At 36.7% G+C, this 17,998-nt stretch overlaps 1 protein-coding gene across 3 annotated transcripts; it reads right to left on the bottom strand.

Annotated features, from left to right (window-relative positions):
• Positions 1-468: 468 nt before the first annotated feature.
• On the bottom strand, positions 469-17,612 carry LOC132303151 (uncharacterized). 3 transcript variants are annotated; one of them, XM_059800283.1, is made up of 12 exons: positions 17,468-17,612; positions 17,144-17,194; positions 16,854-16,991; positions 16,555-16,727; positions 9,450-9,892; positions 9,265-9,358; positions 8,530-8,876; positions 7,890-8,344; positions 7,647-7,809; positions 7,330-7,491; positions 7,164-7,252; positions 469-887 (listed from the first exon to the last, which is right to left on the bottom strand). In XM_059800283.1, the coding sequence occupies exons 3-12, from the start codon at positions 16,964-16,966 to the stop codon at positions 737-739; spliced, it is 2,190 nt and encodes a 729-aa protein (XP_059656266.1). In that variant the 5' UTR covers positions 16,967-16,991; positions 17,144-17,194; positions 17,468-17,612; the 3' UTR covers positions 469-736. The 3 variants fall into 3 exon arrangements, with proteins under 3 accessions (XP_059656266.1, XP_059656268.1, XP_059656267.1); XM_059800285.1 differs by having other exon boundaries at positions 8,530-8,873; XM_059800284.1 differs by lacking the exon at positions 17,144-17,194.
• Between the last annotated feature and the right edge of the window lie 386 nt (positions 17,613-17,998).

Below are 17,998 nucleotides of genomic sequence, written 5' to 3'. Positions count from 1 at the left end.
TTTGCATAAAAATGTAATAGAAATGATGAATAGGGGGACTGCCGTTTAAAAGTTCAAAAGTTGGTTGCTGTATTCAATTAAATAATTTAAATTAGTTTGCATATAAGAGATTGTTAACCATGCTATCCCTCTGAATGATGCTGTGATGTTCAATAAACTGTTGGAGAGAGAAGTCTCCAGAATCTTTGGCATCTTGCTTCCAACTTGGTATAAATAATAATAAAAAGTGTGTATCGAGTCATTGATAGCTCAAGTGTGTTGATAGCTCTGTCTCATATGCACACTCCATGCTCAAGATGTAAAAGAAAAGGACTCCTCTCCTTTACTTCCATGCTTTTGCGCACTTCTGGACAAAGAGAAGTGGTTGGCTGAGACAAACTCTCCCTTATTTCCTAACAAACTGTAAGAACTCTTTACAACAAGAATCATAATTTTTAGAATATAGCAGCAAGGAAAAAGAGAACCGTATAAATCAAAATTCTGCGACTAAACAATTAATTTGAGAACATGCCGAGGAAGGTCATTTACAAAATTGAGGTTCCGTTGTCACAACTACATGTTTGCCGGTACCAAATAAAAATGTGCCATACCACCATGGCCCCACACCTCAACAAATTGTAACACTACAGAAATGGATGAATCAGGCTCTTCAATTGTCCAAAAAATTTTGTACTCCTATATCTCATCCCAAGTAAAAAAATTTGAACTCTGAATGCTATATTGGAAGGAACGGCAATTAGTCTTCTTTCCACTTGTTCACGTACTTGAGGAAAGCAACAGCAGGATTTTCCCTAGGTGGGGCACGAACACGAGTTGATCTCCGGAGCACAGCCTCCTCCACTGCAATCCTGTGAGCTACCTCCTTAGATCTCTTTTGCAGCTCCGAGCTGTAAAAATGCGTTTAAATGGAAAAAATATATTAGATTATAAACAAAAATTATCTTATTGTCTTCTTCTAGCTTATTGAAAATAAAATTTCAGTCTTACTGTCTTTTACGAGCTTTTCTAATTCCAATTCACTGTCTCAATGATCAAAGGACCATAAATGTTTAAACCCAGTGGCCAAAACCTCTCTCAAATGGACAAAAATCTTAGCATAACTCCGCTTCGGATACAAGTACCAAAAAGCTTCACCATTAAAAGCCAAACTAATTCATGAAACATAATTCTAGAGTCACCAATCAAATTAACAGAAGAAAGTTTTGCTTCACCATTTAAAAGGTTGGGGCACTCATTTCTTTTAATGAAACCACCATGTTTAATCATTTTGTTAACACAACTAATATATGTAATTTTCAGTAAGTATTTTTAAAAGGCAACTACTCTGTATTGATCCCAGTAACTGGAGGTGTTAGGTGGCTGGGTACAAACCTAATCTTTAATAGTATTTGCATTAAAAAATTGCTCTCAACTCAAACCCATGTTCTCACGCTAGAGAAACAAAGTTTTTACAATTGCACCAAACAGTGGTAAAAGAAAGGAAAAACAACAAACATAATTACCATATAAATCTGATTAGTGAGGTTATCATTTGCACAACTTTACAGACCATTCTAAAAGACTGACAGACAAACATTTTGGGTCAATAATCATTGTAAAATTCAACATTCTATTATAAACATGTTTAAATATATCTATTTATTAGTCAAGAAAACTCGCTGGACCAAGTCACAAGTTGTAATAGGTGAATCCCCAACAAAAAAAAAGGCTTGGGAGCCACCCTATCATAAATTTATTAAATAAATAACAATACATGTATATGCATATATGTGGATGCATGCATATCATCATCATCATCATCCTTGCCTTAATCCCATATGAATGGGGTCGCCCACATGAATTCTCTCTCTCTGAGCTTTTCTATCACATGCCATTTAATCCACTATATTTACCTTTTTAAAATCATTTTTAATTACCTCATGTGTTATTTTTGGTCGCCTTCTCTTCCCCTTACCTTCTATTACAAATAGTCTTCCTTATTTGACAGGCACATCTCTAGGTATCCAATGTATGTGTCCAAACCATCAAAGTCACTCCCTCAGATTTTCTCACCAATGGGTGTTACACCTAATTTTTCTCACACTTCCATTAGTGACACTATCTCTTCTAGTCATTCCACTCATCTATCTTAACATTCTCATTTCCACTACGTGAAAGCACTGTTCTTGTTTCTTTTTTAGGGCCTAACACTGTTGGTTTAATAATAGTCAAGTCTACTCCCTCAGATTTTCTCACCAATGGGTGTTGCACCTAATTTTTCTCACACTTCCAATAGAGACCCTATCTCTTCTAGTCATTCCACTCATCTATCTTAACATTCTCATTTCCGCTACATGAAAGCATTGTTCTTGTTTCATTTTTTAGAGCCTAACACTCCGCTCCATACAACATAGTTGGCTTAATAACAGTTTTATAGAATTTTTCTTTTAACCTATATGTTATTCTCTTATCACATAAAACCCCATTAGCTTGTCTCCATTTTATCCAACCCGCTCAAATTCTACTAGTTACATCACTATGTATCTCTCCATCCTTTTGTATTATCAATCCTAGATAACCAAAGTGGTTATTTCGAGTAATCTTTTGGTTTTGGAGTGCTATCATTATATTTTCAATGGTAAATTACACCACACCCCTAAGGTTTGCTCTAATTACACACGGTGATCGAAAATGGCCTTAATTACACCGACTTTCCCTGAGGTTTGACATGTGTGCTCAATAACCCCCCTCCTGATAACTAGCCATTATAACCGTCAACAATTTTTGGCATTATGACGCTTTTGCCCATTCCCTTGATGAAAAGACGTTAGTAGCTTCATAAAATTACATTGATACAAACGGTGATTGCTAGAGTGCCCTTCCCTCCTCTCCACAAAATTTTTATGTTTTTTTTAATGTAATAAGTTTGATACATTTCCATTTTAAATTAATATTTTATTTCATTATATTATACATAGAGGTTAGATTTTAGTATCAAAATTTACATCGCAATTTTCCTATTAGTTACCCTTTTTAATTTTTCTAATTCAGCAATAATTTTTCAGATTTTTCAAATTTATAACTTTTTTTCAAAAGATTAAATTTCCAAATTGATCTGACAAAAATATATATATATTCCAAATTGATTCAGTACTGCAAATCTTCCAAATTTGTGCCCATACCATCACCATTGAAAAATATATTTTTTGATAAGTAACCATTGAAAAATATATAAAATCCCATCTTTTCGATACTATCTCTCTAAATCCAGATTTGAATCTCTATGGAAACTCAACACAGTTTAGAAAGTAAGAGAAACAAATATAATGTAGTCTCTGTGTGTTTTAAAGAGAGAACGAGTGAGACCCACAACGGATTAAATTAGGGCTCCATCACTCTCATTGAAGAACAAAATTTAGAGAATCAATATCTCATGTGATCCTGGAAGGAGGTGACGATCTCCACCTGTCAAACTTTCTATTCCAGTTACCAGAAAAGAAGAAAGAATAAGTTTGCTCTAGCTCCGGCTATCTTTCGCTAGCGATATCAGACGAATTCCAATTCCAAGTACCCATCACTAACTCCAGCAACTGCACCCCTATTCCTAATTCACAAAGCCGTCTTCAAAGGGTCCATGAGTCCACTCCAACGTCACTTACCAGATTCTCGAGCTTACCGCTTTATTACTCCCCATCTACTTAAGTGTGTCCTCTACCTCCATATTGGCAATTTTATTTATCATTCATTTACTTCTACTTCTTCTCTGGGTATTCCTCATTTAATATATTTTGAAAATAATTCTTCCAACTAGTTAATATATTACTTTCTTTGAGTAATATTGTTTTATCAATGACCTTAGTACATATAATTTGATTTAGGTATTTAGTTGATCTATCACGATTCTTTGCTAATTTATAAATAATTTTTTTGTCCTCTTTTGTGCCTAGTTTTTCATATAAGATATTTTGCTTTGTTTAGCTTTACTTACTATCTTCTTTGTTTCCCATTTGAGTTTATTATACGCGTCTAAGTCTTCTTGTAGTTTACCATTTTGGCCATGTTTTAAAGCTTTTTCTCTTTTGTTTAATTACTTGTTGCACTTCCTCACTCCACCATCGTATCTCTTTCTTAATAAACTTCTCTCTTTTAGTATCGCCCAAAATTTCTTTTGTTATTTTTTTTTTTATAAGTAAAAAGTATATTAGAAAAGCGGTCAAAAGGGGAACGCATCCCTAATACAAAAATGAAAAAAGGACCTAAGGACCAATAGCATCCAAAAGATCAAAGAAGTCAACAATCGAGGAGCAAGCGCTTCCTCTTACATAACAGAAAAGAGAACGAAGAATATGAATTTTTAGATTTGCTAAAGACGATTCCTTTCCTTCGAAGTTTCTGTTATTCCTTTCACCATAGACACCACCAAACGCAATGTGGAACAATCCTCTAATAATCATGAGCATGACCTTTGACTGGGCATCGTCTCCATGCGTTAATCAGTTGTAAGGAGTGCTTAGGCATTACCCAATAAACGCCAAACATGCTAAATATGAAATTCCAACAATCGTATGCCACAGGACAGTGCACAAGAATGTGATCCACGGATTCTCCGTCTGCTTTACATAGACAACACCAGTTAACAATGGTGTTACCTCTCTCTTTCTCAAATTATCCAATGTCAAAATCTTTCCTAATGTGGCAGTCCAAACGAAGAATGCGATTCTAAGAGGAGCTTTAGAGCGCCAAATAGACTTCCATGGGAAACCGTGACCAACGAAATTAGACAAACACAAGAACATAGATCAGACACCATACCTACCATGGGTTAAAGGGGCCCACAAAATATTGTCACACCCTCTGCCAACATCCTTCTGTCTATACAACAGATCCAAAAAAACACATGCTTCTTCCATCTCCCAATCTTGAAAGGAGCGCCTAAAACGCACATCCCATGTAATTCCACTGCTATCAAGTTGATAACAGTCAATTACGTAGGCGTGCTTATTGTCAGCAATACTGTAAAGTCTAGGAAAAGAGTGAGACAACAGCTGATCTCCGCACCATAAGTCCTCCCAAAATCGAACATGCCTACCATCACAAACCTTGAATATAATATGTGAGGAGAAAACATCCCAACCCTTCCGAATGAATTTCCACAAACCAACACCTCCCGTAGCAAAGACTGGACGAGAGGACCAGCCCCCACTCTCCTCTCCATAGCGACACGAGACAACTTTTCTCCACTGGCAATGGCGTTCCTTACGAAATCTCCATAACCACTTTCCCAATAGAGCTCTATTAAAAGGGACCAGCTTCAAATGCCTAAACCGCCTAATTTCAACGGTGTGCAAACTTGCTCCCAGTTAACAAGATGATACTTAAATTCCTCTCCTCTTCCACCCCATAGAAAGTCCCTCTAAATTTTTTCAATCCTTTCAGCAACAGAGCATGGGATTTGAAATAAAGATAAAAAGTAGGTAAGAAGGGACGAGAGAGTACTCTTAATGAGAGTGACTTTCCCTCCCTTTGAAAGATACTGTTTTTTCCATCATGCTAATCTCTTCTCATATCTATTAATCACCGGGTCCCAATTCTCCACTCTCGTTGAGGAAACTCCCAAAGGCAATCCCAAATAAGGAAGAGGAAAAGTGCCCATTCCACACCCAAGAATTGCAGCTAAGGAGGAAATATCTGCAACATCCCCCACTGGAAGCACACTCTTTCCAAAATTTCTTTTGTTATTCCCAATATAACTTGCCATTTTAAGCCACAAGCTATTTGCATCATCATTCCAATCACATTGTTTTTCCTTTAATATTTGTTCTTTAAACATGACTGCTTTACAACCTTTTAATTCTTTCCACTTAATGTTTTTATGTCCCTTTTTTGCTTTTTTATATTTAAACCCATTTACTACTATGTCTAGAATGTATGCGATGTTGGTTAGTGAGGCTCTCTCCGGGAATCACTTTACAATCTTTACATGAAGCAATAAACTTTTCCCACTTTTAAATGTTTTTTTTTTTTTTTTTATAAGCACTTTTAAATGTTATTAGATGCTCTTCATTTTATTTTTTTAAAGAAAGTGTTAGCTATTGCTAAGTCATATGCTTTTGCAAAGTTTAAGAGTGTTTCTCCAATCTCATTACGCTCTCCAAAGGCATACCCTCCATGGATCCATGTATATCATATCCTATCAACAACCTACATGTCATTAAAATCACCGCCTACAAATATGCTTTCATAGATATAGATTGTATCAATTCATCTAACGAGTCCCAAAAGGCAGTGTCATCTAATGCTCCTTGAGGAGCAGTAGCACTTATTATATTCAAGATATGTTCATCTAGAGAAATTTTTAATAGTTATTAATCTATCTCTTTGTCTTCTCACTACTACTTTATTCCTCATGTAGTGATCTACTACTATGCCTACCCGGTTTCATTGGTTATCTTTCCTTCCGGAGTAAAAAAGTTTATATCCTTCGCCAATCTCTCTAGCTTTTTCACTTTTCCATTTACTCTCTTGTAAGCAAATTATGCTTACTTTTCTTTGTTTTAAGGTATCTACTATTTCATTACACCTATTGGTTAACGTCCATATGTTCCATGTTGCTATCCTAATATTTTGTGACTCAGCCTCGTGGTATTTTTTATTTAAGTGAGAATTCATCAAACTGACTTGACATAGGTTTTACATTCGGTTGTCTACCCGACACTAACCCACCTCCTTTATGCATCCTGCCTTGGGTACTGGCAATGGGAGAGTCAAAAGGATGTATGCATATAAATATATATATATATATAACAAGAAATATGCATACATGTATAGTTAAAGAGATATATGCACAGGCAGAAAGAGAGGATATATTGGCTGCAGAAAAAGGTAAGGAATTTTGCTGCCTTGTAAAAAGGACTTGAAGGAGAAAAGAAATTGAGCTATCTTTTAATGGGCTATTCAAAAGAAGGATTCTTAATGTAGACATACTTGTAACACAAGAAATGAAGAAAAAGAGCATGGTTTGAAGAAAGAATGCAAACTGTAAAGAAATAAAGGGATATTTATGTCTCACATTCTTCACATACTTGGCAAACAAAAGTGAAAATGGGTTCCCAAAAAGAATGTAAATAGAATTAAAACCATTCAAAGATGACAAATATATGTTTGAGAACAAGTTGAAGGCTAACCATATTCGAGCATAGCACTTCTCAAGCTGCTTTTTGAGTGCCCTCTCTCTCACCCCCTTTCGGTTCAGTGAGCCCATCAAAGCATCAAGCTGTTAATGAAATAGAGGGGAGATCATTAAAGTTTGAAGAGAATAGATAACACACAGTTTGAATTTATGCAACATACCTCTTCCTTGGTACTGTAATAGCCCCACAGCGCTGAGTCAGAACTTTCTATAAATATCCTCCCATCACGTCGGAAAAACCAATACCTGTTATAAATCTTGTCTTTTCCCAAAGGATTGTTGCGAATGAATCTTTTCTCTATCTCCCGTTCAAGATATTCTTTCTGCAGGATACACTGTGTTAAGACAACATAAAGAGAAAACCAAGCTCACCGGGGGGTGGGGGGTTGTTCATATGAGTGAGCGAGCGCACACACAGACACGCATAAACACACACACACACACACACACAGAGAGAGAGAGAGAGAGGAGCTTGCACCCTCTGTTCTTTACTCCTTTTTTCTGTTGCTTCATTTCGATCATCCCCTGTCAGTTTCAGAGCTCCCTTCATGGATGAATCTTTTATATTTTCTACCTCGACCTCTCTATCAATTTTCTTCTTCACATTCTTCTTCAAAATGTTGTCTTCTTGCTTACTCTCCCTGTGAGAAAATTAGAGATAACCCCATATCCTATGTAACTCATAATCCAAAATGTTTCATTAGGAAAAGTTAATTCGGACCTTCTTTCAAGTGCATGTTTCTGCTGAGATGAGTGAACCTTCATATTCTTTTTCTCCAAAGCCTCTCCATTTTGTCTATTGTGATTGTCATTCACTGGTTCATGTGATTTTCTTCCTAGTGACTCCCCACTAAGCCCTTTTGTTGTTTGATTGCCATCAGACTCCGCTTTCAAACGTTCTTTATCTCCCCTCTTCTTTCTAGCTTCCTCTAGTGCTTCCACTCTTCTTGTGGCTGCAAGTGCCTGCCGCTGTTCGATATACTCATTCAACTTCTCCCTAACAACATCTGTGGCGAGGGCTTGATCAACCAATTCCAGGAAGATTCTCAATTTAGCATAAATGTCTACAAGGCCATAATGACCCCTCCTAATTGTTGTTATGAGAGTTGATAATTCAGCAACGTCAATCATTTCTAAGAAATCACACAAAAACTCCGTCCAAGTAACTAATGTAATCTGAAATAAGAAGGCAACATCAGAGGATATCGACAACGGCACTATATTGAGGGAGAAACAAGAAAGCACCTTAGGAGATGAAGATATAGGTATTTAATTCTTCCAACAAAGAGGATATTAATCCTTGTGTGAATTATATAATTTAAGATAACAAAACTGACTTGAATATTGCTAGAATATCTGACCTTTGGTTTTCGCTTTTTATTCTTGACAAACACAGAATATTCTCCATTATCTTTCATAAGCAAGCGAAGAAGAGCAGAATGAGACTCCACAATGAGAGTCGGATTGCTGTCCTTATGGCAGAGAGCACTTCTAAAATCATCAAGAGAGAATGGCCATAAGTGCAATAGCCTGCTAAAAGAAGAACAAAAATCCCAAACCATTAAAAGATCGCCAACGCAGTCCATGGGAACATTAAAGTCCCTCGATGGCGAAGGGCGTTCAGTGAAAACTGGATCATCTGCAGCAGGTTGCACCAACTGATCATCGATTGGATATTTAATGGGCTCTTCCTTCAGTTTATCATCTTCTGTAATTTTGAGATAAATTAAATGAAAAATAAAACACACACACAAATTATCAAAATGACAATTAATAGACTCAAAAGTCCTAAGCCTTCGTAAGGGAACAATATAAGGACTCCAGCAAAAAACCATCTGAACAAGGAACAAGGATTGAGGCAACCCACCCCCCCCCCCCCCCCCCCCCCCCCCACACACACACACACACACACACAAAAAAAAAACACACACACACACACACATCCCACCACAACAAATAAATAATAATAATACATGTCAATTAAATACAAAGAAATACTTAAAAAGATTTTTAGGAAAGAATGTGGCTTTGACTATAAAGGCAATAATCTAAGAACCACCACCATCGACCTGGCTATAAGCCACAATTAAACCTACCTTTCTCTACATTGTTCCTAAAGATCAAGGCTTCAGTTTTCTCCCGCCCCAGTTTTTTTCGTTTGCGTTCTCTAGATTCTTCTTTATCTGCCTCCTGAATATGATATATTATTAAGAAATGTAAATAATATCAAAAATCATATATTCCATGGGGAGAAAAAATCAAAGTAAACCAAAACAATTACCATGGTATTTTGTCCATCTTCCTCATTTTCTCTTTTTTTCTTATTGATGACTACACGTCCATCCTGGAAGAAAATTTTGGTTCTTAATTCTTCTGGAGGATCAGTAGAAATTCCATGCTTCTGTGCCAATTTATCATGTAGCACCCAGGGCACGCTTCGATATGTGGATTCTCTGATGAAAGACTTCAGAACATCTCTACTAAAAGGAAGCTTCTTCCGTACCAAATCTTCTTCATTTACTACAGCACTTCCAGTTATTTTCTTATCTTCGTCAAGCCATGCTACCTCGTATCGGGTTCTGTCAGCCTCTTCCTCCAGAACTTTCACAATTTTGCATGGATAAACACGATTATTCCTCCTTCCACACAACTCAATGCCCTCTAACAATCGTTGCTGTAAATTAGCAGCAATTGAGTTGACAAGATCTTTCAGTGTGAGCATGCCTGCAGAAACAAATGGTGGTCATTAAAGAAAATAAGGCAAACAACAAATAGGAACAGGAGAAGCAGATGATAACTAAACTCGAACGGAGTCAATAAGATCAAAATAATCCGCCACACGTACTTAGAACAAGAGCACTTTATCCGTAACTAGCACATTGTGTGTGTGTGTGTGTATTTCAAACTAGCACTTTATCTATGTAACATAGGATCTACGTATACAAATAGACTTGTTTGAGAACTTTTACAAACATCACTGAAATGTTTTCAATCAATTCATTCAAATCATCAACATTCTGATTCTTCAAATTCAAAAAGATCATGGTAGGTCTTATCTAGTTGTTAGTTAGCAGTCAGCTGTTGGGCAACTTCCATTTGTACAATGCTATTGGACAAGGGCTCACCACACTAACCATTAATGTCACTTTCATACTATACCAAACTTACACACTACTTTTTGATTCCATATATTACAGAACTCGCAATTCAAAAGGTCAAGAGAGAGAGAGAAACTGGACTATCGAGTTGGAAAATAAAACCCCATATTTTTGTAGAACCCTGCAAAATTTCCCCACATTTTTTTTCCCCCGGAAAATCAAGCAAATTCCCTCACGTTTTCACTCTGTGTGAAAATAGATTATAGAAAGTCATGTGCACCACACAACATACTGGCCAGTAAGTCGTTTCTTTTTCAAACGAATGTACTCATCATCATTCTTGCCTTTATCCTGTACAAACGGTGTCGGCCAGATGGATTTTCTTCTTCTTTTTTCTTAACCAAGAATAATTTTACCTAATTCTGAATTATTTATGTATGCTTCCAACTAGGAAAAAAAAAATTATGTATGCTTCTGTACTGCATTTTTGAGTTTCTGTTCATTGTCGTGTTACTCCATAGTAATAGAACAATTTGCAAGCTGGAAATTTGTTCTTCATTGTTCTGCATTTTACATTCAGGTTCCTAATCTTTTCTTGGGTAGTTATTCTGGGAATATATCTTGTATGGAGGGTCAGCCATCCTAATAATGATGCAAGATGGCTATGGTTTATGTCTGCAGTTTGTGAGATTTGGTTTGACTTCTCTTGGCTCCTCTATCAGCTTCCCAATCTCAGTCCTGCCTATTTTTTCTTTGTCACTTTCATTTTCATTTTCATTTTCTTTTTCATTTTGTAAGAGAACTTATGTAATTTTATCACTCCACAAATGATTGAATGGCACAACGGTCTTGTTTAAAATCTTTTATGGTTTTTGTCTTTTTCCTGAATTTTAGGGGCATTATTTTGCAAATGTGACATAATTCAAACAGATTTTTTTAATTTTGCCCTTCCAAATATTCATTTCCGAACTTAAGTATTTTATAAACTTTTAATTCCAAAGAAAGACCCCAAATTGGCAATTTCGAACTTATCATCCACAACTTTTTGTTTCAAGTCAATATTATTTTTTCTTTTCTTTATATGTGAGTTGATACTATGTCATCAAAACACAGATGTTACATGATTAATTTAAACATATGCAATAAAAGCAAGTTATATGCATAACAAGGATTATAAACTCGAAACATTAAATACAATTCTTAACATAGAGGACCTAAACCAACCTTAAGGATCAAATTCTTGTATCTTCTTTCAGTCTAAAAGTATACCTAAAGAGCCAAAAGTATTTCTGCATCAATTATGACAAAGGAAAAGCGGAAAGGACTCTTGCACAAAGCAGCCAATTGTTGATTTCTCAAACAAACTAGACGATTTTTAACTATTTATTTATTTTTTAGGGGAGGGAAGGGAAAGAAATCAATAATTCTTTTTTTTTTTTTAATACTAGTTCAACATAATTTTTGACAACCAAGATCAAGTCTTCCACGAAGCACTAGGTGTTGAAATCCCTCAACACCTTCTTTCATGTAATTTTCATGCATGCTTCACAAAGTCCTACATGTAAGGAACCCAATTTACGAATACAGGCTTTAGCAATAATGCCTCTGTGCAAACAATTTAGTCCAGCTGAATGCAATTCAGCTCTCCACATAAGTTGTTCTTAATGAAAAATAAATAAAAGGTGAATTAAAAAAATAGAGGAAAAAAAATGTTGCATATATATTCAATTAAAACCATGAAATGAATATTAGTAAAATTTTATTGCTAACAACGGCCTGAAATTTAATTAATAGGTGCTGCCTCAAAACTAATTTGGGGGAGAAATTGTAAATCGATAGGGGAGTTAGTGGATTTTGTGGATATGTAGAGTTTTTAGGGGCTTGGTCCTTGTGTAGTTTTTGGGATGCGTACCCTTCTGAGCGTTGTCTCTAATACTTCACTTATTTCTACTCTTTTTTGTTGGGTTTCAGGGAGAGTTTATAGATCTATGGAGGAAATTATTGTTTTTTTGGCCTCTCTGAAGGTCTAAGGCGCCCTTTGGCCCTTTTGTTCCTTTTGTTTCTTTGGGCTTCGCTCCCCTTTTTGAGCGTTTTTAATAAAATCTTACTTATCAAAAAATATATATATATATATACATATATAGAGGCCATTGTTATCAAACTTAAACCTTTTCATAATCATCCTCTTAAAATGGCTCGTATAGTTTCCCTTTCTTCTAAAAGAAATCCATGCTTCCTCAAGATCTTCTCTACTAAAAGCATATTGGATCTCTATACAAGAGAAGAAGCACGCGAATAGTCGACACCTTTCGCAGCTTAAATTTAAGAGAGACATGCTTTTTTCATTATTCCAAGACCAATACCACAATTTATTTTCCATCAAAGGCATGATTATTCCATCATCTTCAACCGACCAATGATCATCCTTGTGCTTCTTTAAAGAATTTAGGCCTACTTGAGCATCTTTATTATCAACCTCTTCAACTAAAGTTGGAGAATTTTCAATAGCAAGACTACATTCTTCAACTTTTCGGAAAAAGAGTACATTCTTCAGAAGAAACCAATTCTAGCACTTCGTTACCACTGTTTTCTCTTCAAAATACATAGTCAATTTGCTCTCTTTAGCCAACCTTCGGAAGTAAATTGAAAAATTAAGCACGTAGTTGTCAAGTAATCGCTCCCCTAATCTTCAATTCTGCTCATGTCTTCACACACACTAGTTAAAAGGGTATGCAATAGTTTTTGTAGACTTTTTTGATAAGAATAGTTTTTTGTGAAAGAACATCACTTTCTTCTAATATAGGAGTGATTTTTTTTTTTATAAGTAAAGATTCATAGAAACGCACGCTCAAATTGGGAGCACATCCGACAAAAACTATACAAGGACCAAATAGGGCCCCCAATCTCTCAATATGTCCAAAAAAATCCACTATCTCCCCCAAAGATTTACAATTTCTCCCATAAACCCACCCACAAAGAGAACTAAGTACAGAAAACTTAAGCGCCCCTATAGGAGTTTCCTCGCGATCAAAGGATATCCTATTCTGTTCCTTCTACAAGCTCCACCACATACACAAAGGTGCCACCCTCCAAAACACGCGAGCTTGGGAACCCACTGTACATCCTGTCCAGATTATCCTATCACTATCAATCCGATAACAGCCAACAATCGGCATGTCTGTCCATGGAAATCCTGAAGAGTCTTGGAAAAGGGCACACCAGGGTCGTATCACAGCACCATAGATCCTCCCATAAGCAGAAATCCCTAACTCCCCGAATCTTGAACCGAATGTATTTAAAGAATCCATCCCACCCCTTCCTGATGAATTCCCATACACCCACCCCTGCTCGGCCCTTCCCTTTATAGTGCACCAACCACCCCTCTCCTCCCCAAATCTATAGCAAATCACCCTCCTCCATAAGTTGCGTCTCTCCATACCAAATCTTCAAAGCCACTTGCCCAAAAGAGCTTTGTTGAAAGGCGTCAATCTCCTAATCACCAAGCCTCCCACCTGGATTGGACAGCAAACCTGTTCCCAACTCACAAGATGGTATTTGAACTCCTTCCCCATACCACCCCAAAGGAAGCTCCGTTACTGCTTAGATGAAAAACGCACTCTGAATGACAATCCCTCATCTCTATTAGAGAAACTGTAGGAACATGTAAACAATCAAACTCATCACATTCCATCTAGCATTACGAAGCATAATTGACCCATGCAAATGTGTCAATAATTTTGACCCTCCTACTACAAGAAGGACCAATCTATCATATAGACTTGCAAAAGATCATACAATCATCTGAAGATTAAAATACTTCCTTCGTCTCATCATCGTTATAAGGAAGATCTGATGTTGTGATCTATGTTATCTCACTGAGGCGTGAGGCTACGACAATTTCATCATCATCTCAGTGCTATGCGAAAGTGCTGCTTTTATTGACATGCACAGATCTTGTTGTACCTTGTATAGAAAGTAATCAACTTGATAAAGCAAAAGGAGGTCATTGACTGATGATGGAGGTTGGAGAAGCCTAATTTTTCAGAGCTTCTCTTCAAAATTGAACCTGCAAATGTCATTCTTTCCAATGCTCACTGGTTCACACATTACTTCTTTGGACTTAGTGAGGACTTGGGCAAGCAAAAAGAGTTCATTGACTGAAGACGGAAGTTGGAGAAGCCTACTTTCTCAGAGCTGCTCTTCAGAATTGAACTGGCAAATGCCATTCTTTACTCTGCTAACTGGTTCACAGATTACTTATTTGCACTCTGTTAAGACTTGGGCTGATCTGAACTGATCCTAATGTCAAATTTGTTGGGTTAAATCTTATTGAAATGGGTCTGGGCTGTTGGCAAAATTTTTAACATGGATCGGATCTAGGGCTAGAGGCTAGAGCTAAAATTTACATTTGGGTCAGCTCCGAATCTAAGCTTTACGTCTAGTTGGATATGGGATGGCTCAGCAGCCTCTGGTTCAAAGCTGGTTCAGGTTTAATAAATGGATAAGATTTGGTAAATAACAACCCTTTTCCTTGTCCAGTCAAGATCTGTAGTGGAAGAGAACAGGAGCTGTGTAGCAAACCCTACAACAGCAAAGGTCATGCGAGATTTCAGCATTGATAAAACAAGACAGTTAGAAGTTAGGCTTGAGGCAATGCAGCATTTCCAATGAGGTGACAGCACAAGAAGATGGCAGCTATTTTTGGGCTTCATGTTGCCTTCAGCTGGTCTTTTTAACAATGGTTGACTCGTGGCAGCAGCGGTGGTTCACAACAATGGCAATGACGGCTGGAGTTAAGTGCAATGTTGATGGTAAAAACTTGAAAACAACGAATCAACGTCAGTGATGGCTACATGATCTAAGCTCTACTCACAAATCTGAGATGGTGAAGATGCAATGGCAATGATACAACACAGAGGAGTCGACAACGACAAACAAGGAGATAAAAATGCGTGAATGATTGCTGGTTATGGCAGATTTCTGATGGTTGACGGTTGTAGTTTGGGTTTTGATTGGATTTTGGCAAAGGATGCCGATGGTAATCTTGAAGGGGACACAATGATGACATAGCAAACTAGGACCAAGGTTGCATATCCTATGGTTTGTGCATAGTGAGTTTTTGATGGGTTTGTTGATTACCGGCTATGATGGAAACAAGGCTTTGTTGGATAGTGTTAGCGGGGCTTCATTGACAATCATTTTATGTTTTTTAGGCTGATGGGTTTTGGGTTTGCAGAGGCTACAGAGAAGAGGGGGCTTGGAGGCGAAGGAGAACAAACTACAAAGACTAGGTTCAGCAGTGCTGCTTGATTTTGTTCATGAACTGTTGAGATGGAGAGTCAAATATTTAACCTTGATTGAAGTGTGCTTTGATTGTTTTACTCTATCAACGGCAAATCAACACGTTCTTGAAATCTCTCTTACCGATACTAATTTGGTGTTAGGACGTATAATGTTGTGATGCAAAACTGATGTAGAACTGAAGGAGAAAGACGAGAGAGAAGAAAACAAAGAGAAGAAAGAAAAAAAAAGTGGATGAGAAGACAAGGAAAACTGATGTGAAGATTGAGAATGGGGTGAGACAAAGAAAGAATGGACGCAGAGAAATCTCTTGAAGTCACAATAATTGTTCAAGGAGACCTATGGATCCCATAAGAAATCTCAGTACCAAGACAGGAGCAGCATCAATACCCAAAAAGGGAAAAAAAAAATATATATATATATATATATATATAGACAAAAGAGTCTTCTGATATTAGAGTTGCCATATAAAATACATATATTTTTTTTTATAAGCCATATAAAATACATATATAATTTATACACAACTCATTTCCCTATGATTTGAACTCTTAACAAACCCTATTCGAAACAAGTCTCCACATTTGGCCTAAGTACAAGGGACAATACAACTAATCCCCAAAATAACAGTTTATCTTCATTTTATTAATTAAAATGTGTTTGATGAATGCATACCCAAACCCCTACATCATAAGATGAATTTAGTGATATTCAGACACACATACGCAGTTAACATCGAAACCCAATTCATGTGCACGACAAAAGCAGTAGAACTAATTAGATATATGTCAGTGGAACTTCCCATAGATATTATGAAAACGATTGTCGCAAATAAATAGCTAAAAAGAGTTCCGGTGCATTTTATACAAGAAGTCTTAAAAGATTACAAAGCACAACCGTAATACTAACAACAAGAAGGCAGAGAAAGAAGAAGAAAAAGCAACAGAACATGTAATGTAAATGTAATGCACTAGAGTGAGTTCTTACTGAATTGGACATCGCGGAGCACGGGCACTACTAGTTCTTTGGGGAATTGTTGAACCTTCTCAGTTGCCTTTCTTTCTGACACCAATGCCTCTTCATAAGTAAAGTTAGTCTTTCCAGTAACTTTACATGTCCAAATTCTTTGGCGATATAGATTTATCCGGTTCAGGTATTCGCTATAAATTCATGTTAAGAGTTACAAAGCAGACAGATGGCACAGAAATATCAGTAACAATTCAATACCAAATCAGTGTAGGCTGTCAGTGACATCAAATTGAAAAATTAGAAAAAGAGAAGGATACCTATAATCCCTATATATCTCTTTCGTGAAACGAACTTGAAATACAAGCTCCTCCGGCTTCAAATCCTTGGGCCTTTCCAACAGAGGAAAAGGTTTTCTTTTGTATAGAGGCATTATCGGACAACAAGCAATATGCAGTCTACATTCAACAACAAACGTAAGCAATTGAGAGAGAGAGGGACTTGTCAAGTTCACAAAAGACTTTGAAAATTCGTACAAGTGTTGGTTTGAATTAGTCAATTCGAAGTTCTAAAGAATGCAATAGCAATAGAGAAAACCCAGAAAACAAACCCAGATGTGTCCGTCAAATGAAAAACCCTAGAATGTTTTGTATTGGGGATCCTGAAAACCAATATAGGAACACAAAAATAAAATATGACAACTCAAAAACAAAATGTTGCATGTTGTTGGACTATACATGAGTGACCCATTGAACTATGTACACAACCCAACAAAAAAAATAACAAAATTTGAAGGAATGAGTGCATTGAAAAGGAAACATTCAATGGGAATACAAAATTTTTCATTCCCGCCAGAACTCGATCTTCCAGTGCAGAGCATGATTGAGAGCGAAGAGCTTTAGAGAGAGAATAAGGAGAGAGAGAGATATATTACCACTAAAAATCTGATTAATGCACCGGAGGAATTTGTGTTGAGGCGAGAATCGAGAGAGCGGTGTTTCGTTTTGTGTATATTTGACGTGTTAGCAAAGCGTTTCTCTCTCTATATTTCTTTCTCCGTTGGCCGTCTCGACTCTCGAGTTGTGTCCCTCCTTGTAGGAACAATTTTTTGAGATATATAAATGCTAATTTATTCAGTTCTGACCCTGAGTATCTGCTTAATTACAAAAAAGACCCAAATAAAGTCACTTAAATTGATGCTGCATTTGCGGGAATGGAATGGAGGGCCCATTTTAACTATTCATATGTTTGGTATGTAATTTAGAGTGGGACTTTGGAATGAAAATACATTCCACAATTAAACCTATGGAATGACCATTCCATTTCTAAGTAAATGTTTTTTAAAAATCAAAGTCCGCAAAAAACCCTCATGTTTCAAGTCCAAAAACTGTCGGTCCCACCTTTGAATTAGGGTTTGTCCTTTAAAATGTCAAAAATTCCATCATAGGTTCTTGAGTAGGCTAGA

The sequence above is a fragment of the Cornus florida genome, unplaced genomic scaffold (genome assembly GCF_030987335.1).
Source record: "Cornus florida cultivar Cherokee Brave unplaced genomic scaffold, ASM3098733v1 CherokeeBrave_3.0.0_Hap2_Chr04, whole genome shotgun sequence".
Lineage (NCBI taxonomy): Eukaryota > Viridiplantae > Streptophyta > Magnoliopsida > Cornales > Cornaceae > Cornus > Cornus florida.
The sequence above is the reverse complement of the archived record's forward strand: the minus strand, read 5'-3'. Positions and strand labels throughout refer to the sequence as shown.

What these genes read in the sequence shown, in the direction of transcription:
- LOC132303151 (XM_059800283.1), bottom strand. Translation starts at nt 16,966, where the DNA reads ATGCCTCTATACAAAAGAAAACCTTTTCCTCTGTTGGAAAGGCCCAAG. An exon ending in GAGATATATAGGGATTATAG is followed by an intron (nt 16,728 to 16,853) that starts GTATCCTTCTCT and finishes ATGAATTTATAG; the next exon opens with CGAATACCTGAACCGGATAA. An exon ending in GCTCCGCGATGTCCAATTCA is followed by an intron (nt 9,893 to 16,554) that starts GTAAGAACTCAC and finishes TTGTTTCTGCAG; the next exon opens with GCATGCTCACACTGAAAGAT.